This window comes from Geotrypetes seraphini, chromosome 12 (assembly GCF_902459505.1).
Source record: "Geotrypetes seraphini chromosome 12, aGeoSer1.1, whole genome shotgun sequence".
Lineage (NCBI taxonomy): Eukaryota > Metazoa > Chordata > Amphibia > Gymnophiona > Dermophiidae > Geotrypetes > Geotrypetes seraphini.
In genome coordinates this window covers 71,187,004-71,209,846 of record NC_047095.1, presented here as the reverse complement: position 1 = coordinate 71,209,846, position 22,843 = coordinate 71,187,004, and the positions used below count along the sequence as shown (strand labels likewise).

At 44.4% G+C, this 22,843-nt stretch overlaps 1 protein-coding gene across 2 annotated transcripts in view; it reads right to left on the bottom strand.

The window, feature by feature from the left end:
• The window catches only part of RNF220 (ring finger protein 220), a 586,572-nt gene that overhangs the window by 99,221 nt on the left and 464,508 nt on the right, over window positions 1-22,843 (bottom strand). For both annotated transcript variants that reach the window (XM_033915741.1, XM_033915740.1), the window contains 4 exons: window positions 5,781-5,877; window positions 5,073-5,159; window positions 3,693-3,748; window positions 2,626-2,704 (listed from right to left, as the gene is read on the bottom strand). In XM_033915741.1, coding sequence (XP_033771632.1) covers window positions 2,626-2,704; window positions 3,693-3,748; window positions 5,073-5,159; window positions 5,781-5,877 — 319 coding nt within the window. The remainder of the gene's footprint in view (window positions 1-2,625; window positions 2,705-3,692; window positions 3,749-5,072; window positions 5,160-5,780; window positions 5,878-22,843) is intronic.

The following is a 22,843-nucleotide window of genomic DNA, read 5'->3' as shown; positions in this document are numbered from 1 at the left end:
GGAAAAAGAAAAAAGCATAAATTCTTGTGGATAATTGTTAATTGGGCAATTAAGAAAGCAAAAACTAAACACACATTTGGTTTTGTTATTTGCAGAGGGATGATCCCAGCGAGTCAATTTACAGAGAAAGCAAGTCTAGTGAATACTTGTGCTTTAAGATATCCCTCAGAAATGAGTAGGTCAGCCCAGAGTCATGCATAATGCTGCTACTCATTACAAACATTTAGTGAGCATTCATCACAACACTCTGGGGCTAAATCTTGCAACGGGAGCTAATACTCATTGTTCTAATGGAGAGCTGCTGACACAGATGATAAACCACAGCCTTCAAACATTTCTTGTAAAATGCTAATCAGAGCCTGCATGTTCTTTAACCCGCCAATCAATAACAGCGGGACTTCAAAAGCAGAGATTAAAGAGTTATGAAAAATGATGCTGGGAGATTTCGGCCGAAAAACTTGCTAGTCACTGAAAACAAGAAAAATGAAACCAATTTAGCTCCAGATTAAGAAACAGAAGGTGGAGATGAATCAATTTAGCTGGCTAGGCTAGGGCACCATATATCACAGCTCAGTGCTAGGACGATTGGCCCTCTGCTCCGCTCTCATTCTGGATACTCTCTAGATCCGTCCCCCCCACCTCCACCTTCACAGCTATTCACTAAAACCAGTGTCCTGTATTTCACATCATTGCTACCTTTGTCTAAACTGCTGCTACCCAGCAGATGGCTCAGAGACTGCCAATCCAGGTCACAAGTACCTGGCAGAAACCCAAAGAGTAGCAACATCCCAGGCCAGCAGCGGCTTCCTTCATGTCTATCTCAATAGCAGATTATGGACCTTTCCTCCAGGAACTTGTTCAAACTTTTTATTTCATCTTAAATGTTTAATCTTAATTGTACACTTGATGTAAGTTTTAAAAATGAATAAAGAATTGCAAAAGAAACAAGTTACATTAACCACTCTTTCTACGTCCTTTGGTAACGCGTTCCAGAGCTTAACTATTCTGTGAGTGAAAATTTATTTCCTCCTATTGGTTTTCAAAGTATTGCCCTGTAACTTCATGGAGTGTCCCCTAGTCTTTGTAGCCGTTCTCCTCCCCTCAGCCGTCTCTTTTCCAAGCTGAGCCCTAACCTCTTTACCCTATCATTTTCATTGCTCTTCCTTGAACCTTTTCTAATTCCACAATATCTTTTTTGAAACATGGCGAGCAGAATTGATCACATTATAATATTCTTAATCTTATTTACCATCCCTTTTCTAATAATTCCTAGTATCCTGTTTGGTTTTTTGGCCGCCAGGTTACAATGTATTGTCTACAATGATACCTAGATCTTTTTCTTGGGTGTTGACTTCTTAGGTGAATCCTAACATCTGGAAACTATGATTTGGATTATTCTTTCCCATGTGCATCACTTTGGATCTGTCCACATTAAATGCCATCTGTCACCTCTCCAGCCACAGTCAGTCTCTTCTCAACATCCAGTGCCCAATGTTTAGCTTGCAGGAATCAAAGTTTTGATGACCATTGCTGATTTTTAACCTGGATATCCAATGCCAAGCCATGCCCGGACATCAGCAATTAATTTTGGGTTTGTGGAGCTGGCTAATGCAGTGACATTCAACAGTTAACTGGCTATGTATGCATTACTGCATATTAAGGATAGGACTGATTTTTATGCAGTCTTATTTAGCCACTTACCCTGGGGTCAGTTAAATGCTGAATATCTGCACTTATTTGTCCAAGTGCTGAGTCTGCCCCCAGAACGCCCCAAAATAGCCAGTTTTCATTCTGGTGCTAGCCGGTTAACTTCCACTGAAAATGAGTGGTTAGCCCCGAACAGATGATTCAACCAGGTAGGAGCTATTTCCAGCCAGTTAAATTGCTTCTTAATATTGCCCCCCCCCCCCCCATCCTATGCCTAGATCCTGCTCCCTCTAATAGCATATAGTTAACACAGGACTTTGTACACACTAACCGGTAGCAGCTAATACATGCTGACACATACCACTAGAAAAAGAGCCTTTAGTGATTCTGGGTCTCTCAATTCATTCAATTCCAAAAGTATTTCTAGATATGTGTCCCTTTAGAAAGCTTTGGAGACTTGGCTATTTGAGCAAATCTTTACATCAGGAACTGATCTAGTTTTGTTCTGAATGTTTTGGGGAAGATATATTATGTATTTGAATGTACTGCTTATTCTGTTTTTACATTTTTAATAAAGCACAGTTACTTAACAAGTGTTATCCAGGGACAGCAGGCAGATATTCTCATGTATGGGTTACATAACCGACGGAGCTCCGGTACGGACCACTTTAAAAGTACATTGCCACTTTAAGAATTCAAAAAGTTTGCGATAGCCCGAACCGCGCATGCGTCGTCCGTCGGTGACTTCACCCATACGTGAGAATATGCTGCCTGCTTGTCATGGAATAATATATTAATAATTTTATTTTGTAAGTCACTTTAATACTGGCGTGCTAACACAACAATCAAATCATACCAAGCAGCTTTAAACGTTTTAGTAAAAGGGCTTTCTAAATATTTGAAAGGAACTGAGGAAAAAAAGACAGCATTTAGTACTATCCACAACTGAGAAAGATGGGCAGCACACGTCTTACTTACTTTTCAATGTCACTGTTCTTACACGTCTTCGGCATTGCTTCCAGTTTACTACACTCCGCATTACTCGTTGACGGCATTTCTGGAAGGAGGAACGCAGCATTTTATTACACAGATTAATTTCTCCCCATCTGCATCCTCTTCCACCCCAGACAGCATGCCTAAAGGATGCTCAGTAAGACACTTTCTATACACTGCTTGACTGAGAACTGTCAAGGTTTCTCCAAGCCAGTTCCAGTGAACATCAGACTTAAGAAAAACTTTTGTTTCAAAAAAAGTTGGGGTTAGTGCAGCAATGAGAAAAAGAAGCAAGTTCAAAATGTTTGGTGGCCTGACATGAGCTAGAGCAGGGCTGCCCAAGTCCGGTCTTTGAGATCTACTGACAGGCCAGGTTTTCAGGATATCCACAATGAATATGCATGAGAGAGATTTGCATACCAAGATAGCAGTGCAGGCAAATCTCTCTCATGCATATTCATTGTGGATATCCTGAAAACCTGGCCTGTCAGTAGATCTCAAGGAGCAGACTTGGGCAGCCCTGAGCTAGAGTGTGCCAACCTTCACACCGTAACCAAACCTCTAAGATTCTTCTTGCTGTACCCCACTATGCTGTTCCACTTGACCCCAGTCCTCATTCCCAACAGAGCCGTTGCAAATACAAAGTGTGTTTCCCTTTTCTCTAATCCAGGGGTGTCAAAGTCCTTCCTCGAGGGCCGCAATCCAGTCAGGTTTTAAGAATTTCCCCAATGACTATGCATGAGATCTATTTGCATGCACTGCTTTCATTGTATGCTAATAGATCTCATGCATATTCATTGGGGAAAACCTGAAAACCCGACTGGATTGCGGCCCTCAAGGAGGGACTTTGACACCCTGCTCTAATCTGTGTTCTCTGCCTTGCTTTATTCCCTCCTGTCCCTCACATAAGCCCTTCTCTCTACTTATGGAAACAATCCCCGTTCAGTGTCTTTTGGAAACAGGATCAGCTAAGCAGCTGAAGAATGCACCTGGGAAAACAAAACAGAAAAGTAAAAACAAAGGCACTGCAATCCACACTTTTTAGCACTCACCGTCGTTGGCCCATTTGGAAAATTCCGGCGTTATTCGGGTACTAGGCGTTCCACCACTTAAAAACAAACAAACAAAAATACCTATAACACACCGTAATAAATGAAAACTGGGCTGTTTCAACCTCCAGCAGCAGTAGATATAGCCTGAAGCTCAGATGTGAAATGATGGACACTGCTGTCCACCTGCAATGTCCAAACCACTGATCTGCACACTAACTGCCCTCATCCGTTTGAGCTCACATAGAGGCTGCCCAGATCTTACCAGTCCTTGAAGTGAGGGCAATGGTCATAAGTAGCGCATGCCAGATCACTCCCAGAGATTCTCTGAGTCCTGCCACACAGTTGCTTCCTGAGCAGTACATCAGTGAGAACATGAAACAGAGAGGAGGGATCAAGGCCAGAACCTTTTGCACTGGGAGGGGGGGTGTGCAATATTCAAAAGCTTTGATTTTAATCATTTCAGTCACTTATTCACAATACTGGCTGTTTACGTTGTAAAAGGCTAAAGTTATAAGTTTTGATTTGGGCAGTGCTAAAAGTTGGCTTACAAGTGGCAACACTGAGCTGCCCACTGGATAACTTTAAGTGCTATAAAAATATAAACTCTCTATATCTAAACACAGAACTTACAATCTGCCAAAATAACTCACAATTAATTAATATAAGGGAGCCCTCAGTTATTAGCATTCAGCAGTATACTTATTACTATGTCCAACGTTTGTATGGAACTTTAAAACTTCTGCCTAATAACATCCCTGGGTGACCCTTATTTATTGTGAAAGAGTGAAAAAACTGGCATTAATAAGTGCTGATATAAAGTGAAGAGCTCTACTGGTTCTCAGGCTGCTACTTCTGCTGAGAAACCCACTCTGGGGTGCTAGGGCTTGACGAGGTGTCCCATTTCATTGCTTCTTCTAGAGCAGGGGTGTCAAAGTCCCTCCGAGGGCCACAATCCAGTCAGGTTTTCAGGATTTCTCCAATGAATATGCATGAGATCTATTAGCATACAATGAAAGCAGTGCATGCAAATAGATCTCATGCATATTCATTGGGGAAATCCTGAAAACCCGACTGGATTGCGGCCTTCAAGGAGGGACTTTGACATCCCTGTTCTAGAGCCTTCTACTTACTGCTTGCAGTGAAGTGTCTAATTATGAGTTATTGTGGCAGAGTGTGTTTGTAGTTTTATAGCAGTTGAGAAACCTCTCTCTTATCAGAGGTAGTTGGATTTCGGGACTTATCCATTTTTTCAGTGATGCTACTTGGTTGAATAGATAAGTTAAAAGATCCAGCTTCCCCATTTAACTTTATGTGGTCACCTTGCTGCTGTAAATTGAGCTCTTTCAATCAAGAGAATGGAAAGGGCTTGGGCCTACTTACTTTAAAACAGCACCTCGGAGCGCCTCCCTCTCTTTGGCTTCACCCGGCTCTTCCCCAGTGCATGGGATAATGTCAGCCTCTGTGTACCTGCACACAGGAAGTTAAAGGAAAGGCAGAATTTGACAGGACTGAGTCCTAGTTCAGAAGCAGAGAACAGAGTGGGCAGATGCCTGCAGGTTAGACGCCCGACTGTTTAGAACCTGGGATGAACGTTCCAAGCGCCAGGGTTTCAAATGATATGAGCTCCAACTGGTTGCTCTTTCTTTAACCTTCTAGCCCAAGTGAAACCTGGCTTTTGACCTATCTTGCCACCACTTGTAACAAGAATCCATAATAAACCGAGGGATATGGACAATCTTCAAACAGATGATCAACACAGGTAAAGCACTCTGAAAACTATCTTCACTGAAGAAGAGAGACTTTTATGAGTCAGCAACTTACAAGCGTAGTTAGAAGCCTAAAACTGCAGTAGTTTATTCCACAACTTTCTCTAATAGAGGCATAAAACTCCAGTAGAGAGCTGATGTGAAAGAATAATGACGACACTCTTCTACCATTAATGACAGATGGAGGCACAGAGGGAAAAGGGAGGCGACACTGACTGGGATCAAACTTGTGACCCTCCTGGACTAGAGGTGCGACAGCCAGCACCACCTGCCCACAGCTCTTGGGAGTCTCTGGTGCACTTGAAAGTTGCTGAAAGGATACTGTGGCTTCCCATATTCCAGTGTGTCATCTCCATCCACATCCAGGTCAGCGTCACTGTCATGGTTCTCTTTACTGCTACACATGATGAAGCCAGAGCCTAGCAGGAAATAACACAAACATTAGCAGAGAGAGCCCCAACTTGCACAAGGCTGGCGTTTCACACTATTCATCTTGTAGCAGCCACAAGTCTAATAAAAGGCCATCAGCCACACATTTGTAATCACATGCAATACCAAGATCTGTAGTAAAATGGGAGAGAAGTCACTTTCAGGCCACTAGCTTCTAGCCCTCTTGTCTTTGCTTGAAATTTCTGAAACTTAAGTGTTTGCCATATAACACAGTCAGTGCATTAGCACTAAGCCACAAGACACTGACCGATGGCAAGGCAGCTTTAATAGCGCCCAATGAGATCACAACTCTTGTATGAGAGGGGCACAGGATGAAGATGAAAGGGGACAGATTTAGAAGCAAGCTCAGAAAATACAGTACTTTTTCAAAGAAAGATGGTGAATGCTTGGAGACAACAGTGTATCTGAATTCAAGACAGCTTGGGACAAGTACGTTATATCTCTAAGGGAGAGGAGGGAATAATAGATGGCATGGCTAGACAGACTAGATAGGCCGTATGCTCTCTATCTACCTTTGTTTCTCTCCCTTTCAATGTGCTCACCAAGACAAACAAGCAGGTGTTGTATGCTATTGGAATTTCATGGAATGTGGTTCCAGGGCTTTTTGAAATTGCTGACCTACCAGGTTAAGGGACAGGCGTGTTTATCGGAGAGATGGAGTAACCTCTTATCTCCTTTGCTCTTTAATGCCTATATGCACTTGCTAGGTTATAAGCTCGAAAAGTTGAAGGTGGCATTTTATAGTTATGCTGATGACATCACGGTCCCAGTGTCCATTTCTACCTTGGTATTAAGGACACTGACAAATTGGATGGCAAGGCATAACTTGAAAATAAACACAGAGAAAACAATGTTTTTGTTGCTTCATGGAGCTTCTGATAAATTTGAAATTGAGGTAGAGATTAATTATGTAGAATATGGGTTCTACCCTGTTATTAGGATTTTAGGGACACTCCTAGATTCTGCTTTTATATTCCAACCACAAGTCTCTAAATTGATTCAGAAAACATTATTTCCTATGCGTAATTTGCGCCATGTTTGTGGAAAAGAAATTCTGCTTTTGTTCAGGCAGTGGTATTGAGCGCCTTGGATTAATGTGTTATTATATATCTGGCTTGTCCACAGCAATTGTTAAAGGTCTGCTTGATTTTCTCACGGATTTGGATTTCAGGATCTTACTTTAAGGTGCATTTGTTACCTGTTCATGTCAGAATTTTGTTTAAAATCTTTTTTTTTTTTACATAAATTGTTGTATGGCGTTGCACTGTATTTGCATATTATATTTGCAGGATGTTAGGACACACAGAAGGTAAATCTTTTTGCTAATCCTCCATTGGTTGCTCTCTTGTCAAGCAGTTAAATTAGATAAACAAATGCATATTTTACTATTGTTTAAGGATGATTATAAGGAGTTTAGGTCTCATCTTAAAACTATTTGTTTAAGAGATTTTTATTGCTTAATTCTTAGGGCTATAAAGGAAGGAGATTGGTGTGTCTTATTTTATACAATTTATTTCTATGCTTTGTAAGTTCTGGCTTGTCCAGTATGTTTGTTCTCTGCATTGAACGAAAAGGTACCATTTTTTTGCTCCATAAGACACACCGGTCCAAAAGACGTACCCTAGGTTTAGAGTAGGAAAACCAGGAAAAAAAATCCAAAAAAACCACATTCTGAACCAAATTGTGTACTAATATGTACCAGGTTCTGCACCCTGTCTCTCCTTGCCTGCCAGACCGTTCCTTTCATTTTTCATAAACACAGCAGATATAAATTATCAAAACTGACACATTTTGATCACTAAATTGAAAATAAAAACATTTTTCCTTTCTTTGTTGTCTGGTGATTTCATGAGTCTCTTTCCTTCCTTCCTTCCTTTCTTCACTCAGGCCCAAGAATTGCCCCTTTCTATTCCCTCCCTCCCTTGTCCCAAGTTTGTGCCTCCTCCCACTCACTGCCTTCCAAGCTTTTGTTCTTTGACCTAACTCCCTCCCATGTCCCGAGTTCATGCCCCCTCGCTGCCTTCTAGCCTTTGTCCTTCGTTCTCCCTCCTATGTCCCGAGTTCGTGCCTCCTTGCCCTCACTGCCTTCCAGCTTTTGTCCTTCGTCCTCCCTGCTGCGCCGGAAACTGCCTTCCTCCCTTCCTGCGTGCTGAAACCTGCCTACCCTCTGCTGATTCCTCCTCCTCTGGCCCACCGCTGCTGCGCCAGAAACTGCCATCCTTCCTCCCTCCCTGCATCCTGAAACCTACCTACCCTCCGCAGATTCCTCCTCCTCTGGCCCCGGTCCGCCGTTGCTGCACCGCAACTCAAAGAAGGTAAGGGCCAGCGTGCAGCGATTTCATGTCGTCAGCCCACAAGCCTTCGCCCAACGTCAGAATTGATGTCAGTTCTAATGTCGAGAGAAGGCGTGTGGGCCACCGACGTGCAATCGCTGCACGCTGGGCCTTCCCTTACCTTCTCTGATTTGCGGCGCAGTGGCGGTGAGCAGAAGCAGCGGCGGGCAGCAGTCAGCCTGCATACCCCCAACGAGTGGGTCATTTTAAAAAGGTACACCGGGATGGGTGGGGGTGTTTAAAAAAAAAAAAAAAAAAAAGAGTTACCTTCGCTTCATAAGACGCACTGAAATTTCCACCCAATTTTGGGTGGAAAAAAGTGCGTCTTATGAAGCAAAAAATACGGTATATTGCAGAATATTAAAAAAAAGTTATGTTTAACATGAAACAATCTTAAAAACAAAGTCTGTGCTCTAAAATATTTCATGAGCAGCAATACTTGAGCTTGTTCTGTAGATACTCACAGTGTACATAAGGGCAAGAGCACTCTGCTGAGCACTATCATTTATCTGCAAACAAGGATTTGGATATGGTGACAAAGTGGCTACCATTACCTAGAATGTTTGCTCAGGAGTGGCCTAGTGACTAGAGCAACTGCCTCGGCACCTTGAGGTTCTGAGTTCAATTCCCATGTGACTCTGGGAAAGTTACTTAACACTTCATTGGCCTGGGTACAAAAATAAGCAAAGTGCTTTGATTGTATCCACACAGGAAAACCCAAACAAACGCTATATCAAGTCCCATCCCCTTTACCCTTCAAAGTGCATTCTAGAGCTGACAAGTGCCCAGCGGCAGTCTTTAAAAGATCAGCTTGGATTTGGAGCACCTGACTCGTCTTCCAGCATTGCCTCCAAGCCAGAGCAGCTGCTCAAATATTTGACAACTGAACCATATCAGCCTGGACACAGAGCCGATTCCTGGACAACAGTGTAGTTACAAAGGCCACTACATATGGGAGGTGACACCACAGGATCCCCATCTGCCATTTCTCAGGGCAGAACGCTTCCAGTTCCAGCAGCACATTAACAGCCAGGTTGACAGAGAGGAGAGGCACAAACCAGGAGAAAGGTTTTCAAGCAAAAACTAAGGTCTCTGCTTTTGAGGGGTACTGGCAGAAAGAAAAGCTGGGCAACAGCAAACGATTAACGGCACAACCTGCATGATGATATTCTGACATGCAGATGGGGAGCAGTGCAGAGACAGGCTGGATACGATGGCTCCCTGGAAAAGAGTGAGGAGGACAAACAAAAAGGAAAAATGTTCCAGCAGCAGTAATGGGCTTCAAACCATGACCTACTGATACCCTGGTACTACTGCCCTCCTTATGCATCAGGGGCAGGCCTGGCCAGCCCAATCTCTCCCACTGCTAATGTCTGTTTAGCTGAAGTCAGTCTCAGCCACGTGCAAGGCAGACTTCATCGTGGAACACAGCAGCAGTGCTCGAACGCAGACTCTTTTTGTTTTCGCTGGGGTCTGGGTGAACGAGCGAGCGTCAGGTGTTGGGCTGAGGAGCTGCTCAATCTCTCTTTGTTCCTCCAGCAGTTGCCAAGTCCCGATGCGGTTGCACAACACTGAGCACTCTCACAGTTGTGAGTTCTCCCTGCATCTAATTTCTGTTTCCTGCAGGCGGGCCTAATTGTGCCACAGTGACTGCACACGTTCTGCACAGCTAAAAATATGAAAACAAGGAGAGTGCCAGGATTTAAAAAACAAAACAAAAGTTTTATATTCAAACGTTGGTGGATTTCTGGGCGGGGGTGGGCTTTACAGTGGCCAGGATGGCTTTAATTTTAAAAAAAAAAAAGTAAATTATATATTTTATATTGAGATGTTTGCCATTACAGTAGGGGATAATCCATCTTAAACTTGACCAGACAACTATATTTAAAAATGTTGGCATTTCCATTAATTATATGTAAAGATTAGGTTCTTACCTAGGTAATCTTTTTAGTTGACAGACACTTATTTCTAAACTTGTGAGTAGTCAATCCCTTCTTGTGAGAATTCTTGTAGAGAGCCTCATTAGCATTCTTTTGCTCTGCCTCCCATTCCTCTAGGCTGTCCTCCAGTTCCTCATTTGAAACCAAAGCAGATGGTCAGCTCTGGAGAGGAAATAGAATAGGGAGGGGTACAGGAACTCCCCCCAAGAAACATGTCCATTCTGCTCATATCATTACCTTATTACAACAAAAACAAACTTAACTATTTGCAATACATAACAAGGTGAAAACAAACAAGTTATCAACCTAAGCACAACCTGCACTAAGAATGGGGGAGATTCTAGATACCCCCTTAGATTCTTCAACAGGGCAGTCACGTCTTCTATCCTTGTTTAAAGCTGGATAAAGGAATGAAACAAGAAGTCCAGAGTCCCCAGCACATTTGAGGCAGTAAGCAGGCAAATTAATATCCAACAGGAATAAAGTGTCTGTCTACTAGAAAGAAAATTAGCAAGGTAAGAATCTAATTTTTCCTTCTAGTACGGGGGTCGGCAACCTGCGGCTCCAGAGCCGCATGCGGCTCTTTTCCACCTTTGCTGCGGCTCCGGTAGTGTGTCACGCAGGCATGCAGTTACAAGTCCGGCGTCGCGGCGGGAAATAGCCATGCTGAGCAGTGAGCTCAGCATATACACAGATGAAAGCCTTGCTTGCTGATTGGTCCGGCGGCCCCGCCCCGCCGTGCCGCCGGACCAATCAGCAAGCAAGGCTTTCATCTGTGTAGTGCTGAGTTCACTGCTCAGCATGGCTATTTCCCGCCGCGACGCCTGAAAAAGAAATCATCCTGGCCGGGGTCGGTGTCATGCTCCAGAGATCTACAGCCTTCCTATCTCCCTCTCCCTTCTACCTGCTTCCGGCCACATCCCCTGCTCCGCGGCTCTCTTCGGCAACTCAGCAGCAGCTTCTGACGTCGGGGCCTACCCTCTGCGAGTCCCGCTTGTTTCAACTTCCTTTTTCCACAAAGGCGGGACTCGTAGAGGGAAGGCCTCGATGTCGGTAGCTTGTCTTGATCACCGCTGCTGACGAGTTGCTGAAGAGAGCCGCGGAGCAGGGGGGTGTTGCCAGGTGCAGGTAGAAGGGAGAGGGCCAGATGCAGGACTCGTGGGTGAGGGAGGGGAAGAGAGAAAGAAAGAGAGAGGGGAGGGAAACAAAAGGAAATATTTCATACTGGGCTGGGCCGGAGTGGAGGGAGGGTGGAAAGATTCTGGCTATAGGGTGCATTAACAATGGAAAAGGGGGGAAAGCTGAAAATGGAGATAGTGACACAAAGAAGAGAAAGGGTAAGCAGGACCTACTGAATAAGGATAGAGATACAGAGGGGACATGAAGAGGAGGTGAAATAGAGACATAGAAGTAATACTGAAAAAGTGTGTGTGTGGGGGGGAGATAAAGACATTGAAAGGGCAAATGGTGAACATGGGGTAAAGACAAGGACAGAGACAAATGAAGATTCTGAAAAAGTGGTGAGATAGGGATATAGGTGAGATGGACACAAAGAAGGGTGATGCTGGAAAATAGGTGGAATGGTAATTCTGACAGACACAGAAGGGAAATGCTGGATCAAGGAGAGATGGGGCTCAGGCTGGATGGAATGAGGAGAAATGCCTTGTTGGCCCGGAACTTCCTCTCCTACGTCAGAATTGACGTCAGGGAGCGGAATGCTGGTCAGCGCAACACTTCTGCAGGGAAAGCTTGGGACGGTGGTGGCTTGGGGGCTGTTCCCCGATTGCGGTGGCAGCAAACCGAGTGGCTTGGGGGACGGCATGGAGACAGAAAGAAGGGGGAACAGGGAGACAAAGAAAAAGTTGGGGGAGAGAATGAGGTCTGGAGGAGAGGAAACATACAGGAGGCTGGAAGAAAGGAAGAAAGATTGGATGCACAGTCAGAAGAAGAAAGTGCAACCAGAGACTCATGAAATCACCAAATAGCAAAGGTAGGAAAAATGATTTTATTTTCAATTTAGTGATCCTGTATATAGCATTAAGATAAGAAACAATATATGCAGTGTTAGATTTGTTTTATAATGGTTTTGCGGCTCCAAGTTTTTTTTTTCTTTTCGAAAACGGGTCCAAGTGGCTCTTTATGTCTTAAAGGTTGCAGACCCCTGTTCTAGTACAACAAACACTATTCCTCAACCTGTGAGACGGGACAAATGAACCTGCTGACAGAACGGATGATCCAAATGTGGAGTCCTTTTTGGCCACCACGTCCACCCTGTAAAACTTCAAACGTATGGAGAGAGGACCATGTGGCAGCTCTACAGATTTTTTCCAAGGTAACTGCTGAAGATTCCATCCATGAGGAAGCAACGCTTCTAATGGAGTATGCCTCAACGGATACAGATGGATGCTTTTCATTTCTGATATAGACTGAAGAAATGGCAATACGAAACCAACTTGAAATGGCCTGTTTCGAGTTTGGTCAGTCTTTACGGACAGCCCCCACCAGTACACAAAGATGATCCAACAAGAGAAATTTGTTTGTAATCTCCAGATACCACAGTAATACTCTGTGCAGATCCAACAATTTCAACACCTTATCTCTCTCTTCTTGGTTCTTATGGAATCTGGAAACCACTTTTGGTAAGAAAGGAGGGAGTGTGTGCAAGGCCACACCTGAATCCGAAATTCTGAGGAAGCCTGCAGTTCTGGATGAGATAATTTGCACCAAAACCCCATTTTGATTGCAAGATCCATCAGAGAAGCTTTTTCTAATCTAATCTAATCTAATCTAAACCTTAAGTTTATATACCGTATCATCTCCATGAGAATGGAGCTCGACACGGTTTACAAGAACTTAAAATAGTGGGTAGAGAAGAAGAAAAAGGATTTCATGAACTTATGTGTATAAGGGGGGGGAGAGAAAGGGGGGAAGGATAGAGCTACAATTTGCTGAAAAGCCAGGTTTTCAGTTGTTTGCGGAATAACTGAAGGGAGCTCAGGTTCCGCAGCGGGGTGGTGAGGTCGTTCCAAAGACCTGTGATTTTGAAGAGAAGGGATTTTCCCAGTTTGCCTAAATAGTGGATGCCGCGTGGAGAGGGGAAGGCTAGTTTAAGCCTTTGGGCAGTTCTGGAGGAGTCGGGACTGGAGGAGTTGAAAGACAGTGGGATAAGAGGAGGCAGGATTCCGTGAATGATTTTGAAAGCCAGGCAGGAACATTTGAAATGGATTCTGGAGGTTCATAGGCCACTCCAGCAAGCTCCCGTACACAAGATTAAGACTCCATGCCGAAAAAGGTTGTCATACTGGAGGACGAAGTTGCAGAGCACCCTTCAAAAACCTAGCAACATCTGGATGTGCATCTACGGTGCTCTTATTAACCCTAGGCCCAAAACACATGCACCCCGCAATTTGAACTTTCAGGGAACCAACCACTAGGCCTTTTTCTAGACCTTCTTTTCAAATTTAGAGGTGGGGGAAACTGACTCTAACCCAAGAACCCCCTAAAATCCAATTTTGACCCCCCCCCCATTTTGTTTTTCAGGATGTTAGCCTGTTACTTACTATGCCATGCTGTGTGCTGGGAGCTACACGTGCCGAGGCTGCAAACGGCTTACAGGGAGAACTTCTGCCTCAACAAGCCTAAAATTCGGAGTGCTTGTGTCTTCAGACTACCTCTTGGGCCCAACGAATCAGCCGGAGACCTCAACCCCCACTGGACTTTATGCATGCAAACGGAGGGAGGAAAGCAGTCAGCCTCAATACGGGAAAAACCACCACAGAGTCACTCAGTCTACACTCAAGCCCACTGTGGATGAACCTTGCTCCCAAGGGATCGGTCCCTGAGCCTCCGAACAGTCAGTGAAGGCTCTCCAAGTGGGTGTACTGCAAAGCAGTCTTCCCCATGGAAGCAGACTTTGAACCTTAGGATCTGCGCTCTACCGCAGCCAGAGATGTCCCAAGATTGGGGGTTTCTCTACAACATAGAAAAGCCTCATAAACAGTTAAGCAAAACCAAATTTAACTGAAAAATAAACACAAGCAGAAAAGACTGACTCCTACCATGTCACTTGTAGAGAGACAACCGAGGAATTGGAGGATAGCCCAGAAGAATGGGGAGGCAGAGCAAAAGAAAGCTAATGAGGCTCTCTAAAAGAATTCTTACGAGAAGGGATTGACTACCCAAAGATTCAGGAATAAGTATCTGCCACAATAGAAACGTAGTTTATGTTGATGCAGGAGAGCCATTGGGCAGACTAAGAGAAATCCATCATTAAGTACAGTCTAAGGCATTATTTAACAGCATACCAAGAAACACTATTCATACCTTTATCAGTTCCCGCTCCAAATGTCAGGTCTGGCTATGCCACTGTTATGCATGCCAAGGATTTACTGCCTATGCTCACTCTGGGATAACACCAGTCATTGCCATGCATAACACAACTGAAGCTCAGCTTCAAGGAGTCACTAGCAAAATAAAGAATGAAAACTCCTGCCCGTCGCAATGTGCTACTGCTGTTATTGTTCAGCTCTCCAAAGCTGAGCTTGCACCAAGCTGGTCTTCCCCATCACTCTTACAGGAAGTCCAACATGCAAATCTAGCCCTACTACTGAGTGGCACCTCTATAAACTCTGACTGTTTGGGAGACAACTCTAACATCAATCAGAGTGTATCTATTACGATGACTTATCCTGGAAGTCTACACTTACTTTCAAGCTCAAAGCTCCTTTCCCTACTTGTCAGTTTCACTTAGCTCACCTCAATGTGACATAGTGCTTCATCCCTATTGCCTCCCCACTGACTGGCAGGATGTGAAGTTGGCATCCTGGCACTTTTGCTGATAATGCGTGACTCACCCCCCCCTCCCACAATCTATAAACAGCAAACATACCAATGCTCCCATACATACTCAGGACACTGCCCAGGAGTTTGTGTATGCAGAATAGTGAATGACATGGGAACAAGTTTTCCACAAACCCATGGGATCTCTCTATCCTCGTCCCTGCGAGCTCCGTCTGTCCCATTCCAGCAAGCTCTGCCCTCATCTGCACAAGCCTCGAACACTTTAAAATCATAAGTGTTCAAGGCTTGTGTGGTTAAGGCAGAGCTTGCAGGAATGGGATAGGGACAGAACTCAAAGGAACAGGATGGGGATATTGAGATGTCATGGAGACCTGGACAAATTTGTCCCTGTGTCATTCTCAAATGCAGAACACAAACTCATTCCAGCTTTAGGACAAAACAGGCATGACTAACGATATAGCTACCAAAATTTACCACAAAAAGCTCCTGCTCCTTACTGTTTGGTTTTAGTTTTTTTTGTTTTTTTTTACTACAAAGCTTGCCCTTTTCCAGTTTCCATAAGGAAGTCATCATACACAGCCTCTCTTTTTCTATCTCCTTGGATGGCTCTTATCAAAAAATCATCACACGGAATATACTCCACTCTCTCCGCAAGTGGTAAACTTTCTTATCCAACAGTTTCTTCATGCTCAGCTGGAACCAGTGCTGGGTTCTCAAGCTAAAAGCTGTCACCTGCAGTTAACTGGGGAGGTCTCCTCTATTTTGTATACACCCTCCATCCTCGTCAAAAAAAGTACCTAATTTAGTCACTACATTAAGAGCCTTGGACCAGAGCCCCACATCAGCATTCCTTCCTAAACTTAGCCACCAGGTGTCACCCTTGAGCGATGTCAACTCCAACCTCTTCTCTCTCCTAAGAGTTGTGAATGCTGCCAAGTTGACTTAGGTGGCTGAGGAGTGTTTTATGTTTGTTAAAATTTGCTATACTGCTTGACTTCTGCAGGTCAGTGGTTTACAATTGTACAAAATTACACACATCAGAATGAACTCCATTAAAATAGGAAAGAGGTATACAATACATTCCTTCCAAGGCTAAAACAAAAGACAAAGCGCTAATGCCAAGTTTAATGAAGACAGAGACTCAATCAGCTTATCACCAAGTCCTCAAATGGTCAAGTAAAAGTTTTAACAAACCCTTAAATTTAATCAGGGAATATTCTGCCCATATTGTGATAGCAAGGTAATCCATAGGCATGACACAAGCCTGAACACTCTCTCTCTCGTTACTTCCTAATGAGCTTTGAAAATAGAAGGAATGACCATACGATGGTCATTTAAAGATCGTAAAACCCTCCCTGGAACATATAGGATGGCTACTGAGGTCAAATATGAAGGAACATGACTACAGCCAGTGGACTTGGGATTAAAACAGGGGGCCTTCTGTATCACACACTGTTACTGGGCCACAGGTAAATATTTTGATGAAGCTTCTCGTGTTTTCTGTGTTCTAATGTCAGATCTCCTGGGAAGTGCCCACTTTCTAAGCTGTGGGCCTCCACTGCCTCTTGACCCTCTGAATTAAAGAACATGGGAAGCACTACCACCACTAGCTATGTTTCAGCGACAGAAGGTGTGTTGTCCTATTGGGGGAAGAAACAAATCGGAAAGAAGATATTCAAGATTCTTTGCAGTCTGAGTCAATTTCCATCAAGGGATCAATAAGAGGTACTGACAGGAGATCACAGGAATGTCACAACTTTCAATAATGAATCCATACAGAGTTGCTAGGAGGAAGTGATTTTCCCCATGAGGAACTGGAGGTATGAAATGAGGCAGGGCCTCCCGAGGGCCCTGAACAACAGGTAAGATTAAGAAGCTACTGAAAGCAGAGGGGTGGCAATCTGCAAGTGCTGTAATGGGGAAGGAGAGAGAAATTTCATAACCACTATTCTCACTCCTCTAATCTAAAGCTAATGCTCTTTTCTGGGCTAGTCGGAGGAAAGGAAATCAGTGTTAAATGTAATCAATCAATTGATCAGGATATTGATTCTGCAATCAGAACAGTTAGTCAGTCATGGCTGGTTCTATCTACATACTCTACTCTCAGAGCACTTACTTCTATTGTTCAGACAGAGCTCTCCCAAGCATTCTCCTCGTCAAAACTCTGATCCATCATTTTCTAGGGCTGAAGTTTTGAAAATGAGCAAATTTGCTCTCAAATTGCATTAGTTCAATATCCGGGTGCTAGTTTCAGCCAGGTTTGTGTTGGTTCGTTGTATTTATGGGAAATGTGGGGGAGAGGAAGGGGGAAATCCCACACAGCCAGTGCTTATGAAACTTTCTGTGGTCAAAAGCCAATCTTTCATCCTGCTCCCAGCGCTCCTACCATGCGCTTTCTCTCCTCTCCTCCCCCAGATCTGGTATCTTAATCTTCTTTTCTATTTCCGTCGCCTTCTAATCTAATCTTTGATTTTTTTTATACCGATTCATCCAAACAGGAGGGTTTGACTCTGTTAACAAAATATTAATAAAACTAGTCTTTAAGCCCGCTACATTAACGGGTGCTAGAACATGTGTGTGTGTGTCTGTCTTTATTTCTTTCTCTCTCTCTCCTTAGCTGCTTTCTTTCTTTCTGCCTTTCTTTTTCCTTGGCTGTCCTCTGTTCCTTTTTCTTCACCCCCCCCTGTCCATCAGCATCTCTTTCCTTCTCCCCCTGTCCAGCAGTAGGCATCCCTTCATTTTTTATCACCCCTCCTCCTTCTTATCCCTATGATACTCTTACCTTGCTCTGTCCCTGATCAGAGGTTCCCGACAGCAGCCCAGTTGCACCCATTGGAAAAGTTCCCACTGCCGCATCCCGCACCCCTCCTGACGCGGCTCCCGCTGTCCTTTATGTCTGTCTCTGTCCCTGTCCCCCTTTGCCTGTCTGTCTTTCTGTGTATCTCCCTGCCCCTGTGTCTTTCTTCTTTCTCCCTCTGTCTGTCTGTCCAAAACAGCATTCCATCCCCCTCCATTTCCCTCCCCCCACACCAGTTCCCTGTGCACCTGCCCCTGTGTCTTTCTTATTTTCTTTGTGTTTCCCTTCCTCTCTCTGTCTGTCTGTCCAAAGCAGCATTCCCTCCCCCTCCATTTCCCTCCCCCCCCCGTTCCCTGTGCAGCAGCATTAGCGTTTCCTCTACCCCCCCTTTCCCTTCCCGCGGTCCGGACTACAAACGTGATGATTCCAGCAGCGCTTGCATCAGTCTCCACACGCTGCTTCGGGTCCTTCTATTGCCCTGATTTACTCTGGCACGTCCCTGATGACATCATCAGAGACGCGGCAGAGCAAATCAGGGCAGTAGAAGGGCCCGAAGCAGCGTGTGAAGACTGATGCACACGCTGCTGGAATCGCCATTCGGGCCTGCGGGAAGAGAAGGGGGTGGGTGTCAAAGGAGGAACGGAAATCGGCGGCGGCAGGAAGAACGGAGATCGTCATCTGGCTTCGGTCCGGCTTGTGGAGAGCAGGGAGGCTGTGGGGAAGAGAAGGGGGTGGGTGGCAAAGGAGGAACGGAGATCGGCGGCGGCAGGAGGAACGGAGATCGTCGTCTGGCTGCGGTCGGGCTTGTGTAGAGCAGGGAGGCTGTGATGTACAAAGCGAGTAGGTGGTGACGTAAAACCCACGCATGCGCACTCGTATTTTTGCAACGGATCAGGGAACACGTTTTTTTAGTGCGCATGCGCGGCCTATCATTTTATTATATTAGATTATACAGGAGATTAGAACATAAACTATATCTTTCCTTCCACATCTCCTCCCATCCCCCATGCACTGGCATCTCTCTCTCTCCTCATCCTTTTCTTTTCTTCCCTACTCCTACACATGGTCTGGCATTCCTGTCTCCTTCCATCTCTCCCTCCCTCCTTTCTCCCCTCTCCAAGCTATGATATCTCTCTCCTCTGATTTCCTTCTCTTCCCTCTCTCTCCCGTGTTCTGGCATCTCTTTCTCCTCACCCTTCCCTTTTCTTTTCTGCCCCAGCTCCCACCCCACGCTGCCTCTGGTGGACCTGGAAGCTTTCCCTCAGCTTCAACTTCCCTTTCCCCGCAGAGGCAGGATGTTGAGGTAGAGCGAAAGCTTCCAGGGCCGCTGAAGGCAGTGTGTTCATCTCATTAGCGCTCCTGGCAGCCCTAGGTTTACAGGCTGCACTATGGAGATACTAGATTTTTGAATGGAACTAGATTTTGGAATCTCCTACCTTTTGTGGAGTCTGAGCAGGTCTAATTGTAGTGTAGTCTTGGCAGGAGTCATGGGCCAGCAAGGTCTTTTTGATCTGCATGGGTTGAGATGCCAAATATTGATTTGGGGACGAATTACTTTTAAGTGATAAGGCAAGTTTCTCAACTTGTTTTGGCTCTATTGATTCCTAGACCTTTGTAGATTCCTCCTTTGTTCTAATATTTATTTATTGGGAATTAGCTCACACCATTTCAGCAGTAGCTGAAAGTGGCTCATAGTCAGGTACTGTAAATATTTCCTGTCCCTAGAGGCATTGGAGGGTTTAGTGACTTGCTCAAAACTTTCAGAAAAGAAATAAAAACCCTGCTATTCAAGAAATCCATAAAGACTAACTTAACACCGTATGAAACATTTCAATCCTCTAACACCTCTGGACATGTCCAGAAATCCTCTTCTGTAATCCGCCTTGAACCGCAAGGTAATGGCGGAATAAAAATCACTAATATAATGTAATTTGGGTTTATAAAGCTCCTTACCTGAGCCCCTATACTCTTTAGTTGCTGTGCATCAATGGGAGTGACGGAAGGAATGGAATCAAAATCAGAGTGCAGTTGATTTGTTCTAATAATGACATCAGAATTACTACCACAAGTTCTATTTATATCTATTCTTCTTTTAATCAGATGAGCAGATAGTTCTTATGAGGAACAGTCTCAGGGGCCTTGGGACAGACTGTCTTTACAATGGTTACAGCAATATCGCCCATCTAATTACAATGGACCGAGGCACATTTCTATTGTGGTTTTAGTGTAAGTTAGATGGCACTTACCAGCTGGTAGTTTTGCCCTGATGCAAAAAAACGCAGCCACGTCGGGCACTTTCTGTATTCTGGGAGTACATTGAATAAAGACTGATTTTTCTTCTTGTTTTCTTACCCTCTCCAAGACCATAAAACAGCCTTTCACTCCCCATCCAGAGTCAAGGAAGCACTTCAGGACCCTCATCCATTTGCTCACAAACAACTATTCAGTGTTGTTTTATGTGAATTATTTTACATCACAGAAACTTTTAAATAGTTGAAATTATTGGCACCAATTTTAAGGCTAAAGATTAGATTTGGCTTGCTGTGCTCTCTTCACCCACCCCAATGCCATGAATGTTAAGGAACAGACCTGCCTGTAACTTTCAGTGAGCCATGGAAAAGCCAGACAGAAAGGAACAGATAGAAGAAGAAGGGGGTGGAGGATTCTGCAGGGTCATTTTGTGAGTTTCAAAGTGAAATTAGTTACAGATACAGTCACGGTGTCTTCTGTAAACTCAATCGATTGGTTGCTGACAGTCTTCAGAGCTGCAGTGCTAGGACAATCAATCGGCTGTAGTGTCACCTGCCACTTTGTTCAACAGTTGACAATGCAATTATCCAGTGTGGAGGCAGAGAGTTGGCGTCTGTCAAACGCACTTAGCCACTACCCCAACACTACTTGATAATGCGTTTCACTTGCAAAGGTATGGCAAGACGAGACACCAGGACACTCAGAAGGCCTAAGCAGCAAAGATAGCAGATTGCCTTTTTTCTTTCCTGGAAGGTTCCCTGATGCTACCTTAACTTTTTTTCTGAAGGCTTAATAAAGTCAGGTCCCCTGTGGGCCCTAGGATTAATTATGGTGTTTGTCTTATTCCTACAGGAAATGCCTTGCTACTTCATGTAAAATGAACATCTAATTCTGCAATGCCTCCATTTAACCTTTCACTATGTTCACACTATGAAGGGGTGCTGAAAAGTTTTCAGCACAACTGAGAAGAGAATGACATGGATATGGTTCAATCCATGACCTGAAACAAGGTCAAAAACAGAATTTTGTTTCTGCAAATTGGCCCTTAATGAAATAAAACGACTCTTTTCAGCTCCAGTGGCAAAATAATGAGAACTTTTCAGCCCCTCCTCAAGTATGTAATAAAAGTGAACCAAGTATAGGACAATCCGGCCATTGTGACATCACTGATGAGGTTGGCTCTTATTGGTGGAATGAGACATTATGACATCACAATCTCAGCTACCAGACACTGAAACTCTTCACACTATCAGAGGGTGCAGAAAAGTTCTCAGCCTAACCAAGAAGAGAAAATTTGTTTCTGGAAATTAGCACTTGATGAAATAAGTTGACCCTCATTTCAGCTCAGAATTTAGGAAGCGAGTTGGCTGGGATGAGAACTTTTCAGCACCTCCTCGTACTCCTGCAGTCAGTTAGTTCACAGTCCAGGTCAGTCATCATGATGCACACAAGCCTATTTGGTCAGGAACATTTTTATGCATGTTACTGTGCTGTTGAACACCCCAGCTGAAATAGAAATCAAATTTCTTAGCAGATCACCCAATGCCCTAAAAATCTTTCATGCTTTGGCCCTTGTTTTACAAGCTTGATTTGCATTTGAAACATTTCCATAAGCATCTAAAAGCCCAACTGGGTGTATTTTGGGCAGAAAAATACATGCTTATTCCCATTTTCAGAAGGGGCCATATTCTAAACGACAGATGGCAAGAATTACACATGTAGCCTTTGCTATTGAGCATGGGGGGGGGGCGGTCTGCCGTGGCACCTTTCCTCCCCCCTTCTACCTCTTTGGCTTTTCACCAGTGCAAGTAGCATCTCCAACCATGGCTCTCCCTCTGAAGTCACTTTCTGGTCACTCGGCTCCTTAACTGGTTCCTCATGTACATATAGTTTCATAAAATCTGGAAAATACACATGCAAAGCCTCTCTTATTTTGGGGGGCATTTTGTGCAGGGCTACTCCACCAGTCTGTGTCTATACACACAGCTTTACTTGCACTTATGTATATGGAGACCAAGTGAGAGGCAACCACTGGTGAAGAATGGCAGATGGAAGTGGCAGTGGCAAAATTCCTAACCCTTGACCACTGCTAAAGACAGCCAGGAGAAGCCAACACAGTCCCTACCCCAAACCAGCCAAAGAGGCAGCCACAGGACTCCTAAGCACCTTCAAAAGAAGAAAAGGATAGGATGAATTAGAAGGACCTTGCAATCATAATACCCCTCTGCCCTGGTCATAGGCACCTCACCTTCTCAATGAGCTCTCCCACCAATCCCCACCCCCAACCTCTCATAGTCCCTCTAGTTGCTCAGTCCTACCCATGCCACTCTTCCCTCTCACCCACTCTCTCCCTGCCATTCAAACACCTATCTACATAGTCACTTACATGGCTCCTCCAGCACTCATTACTTTCCATGCAATCACTTATTCAGCAAGCCCCTCCCACCCCACCCCCATATTCTCTCATTCAGATCCCTGTTGCTGGTCTGTTCCCCTATTGCGGTGGTGGCGGCCTGTTCCCCAATGGTGGGATGGAAGAAGAGAGAGATAGAAGGGAAGGTAAGACATGTAAACGTAGATTTTGAAATGAAAGCAGAAAAATTGAATATTAAGTTAATGCCAAAGATGGATGCAAGGCAGAAAGTGAAGACGGAGAGAAAAACAGTCAAAGGACAAGAAAGCCCTGGAAACATAGTTAAAAGCACAGAAAAATAAAGTCACCAGCTAACAAAGGTAGGGAAAATGATTTTATATTCAATATAGTGATTGAAATGTGTCAGTTTTGAGAAAGGAAAGATATTAAACTTTAAATGTG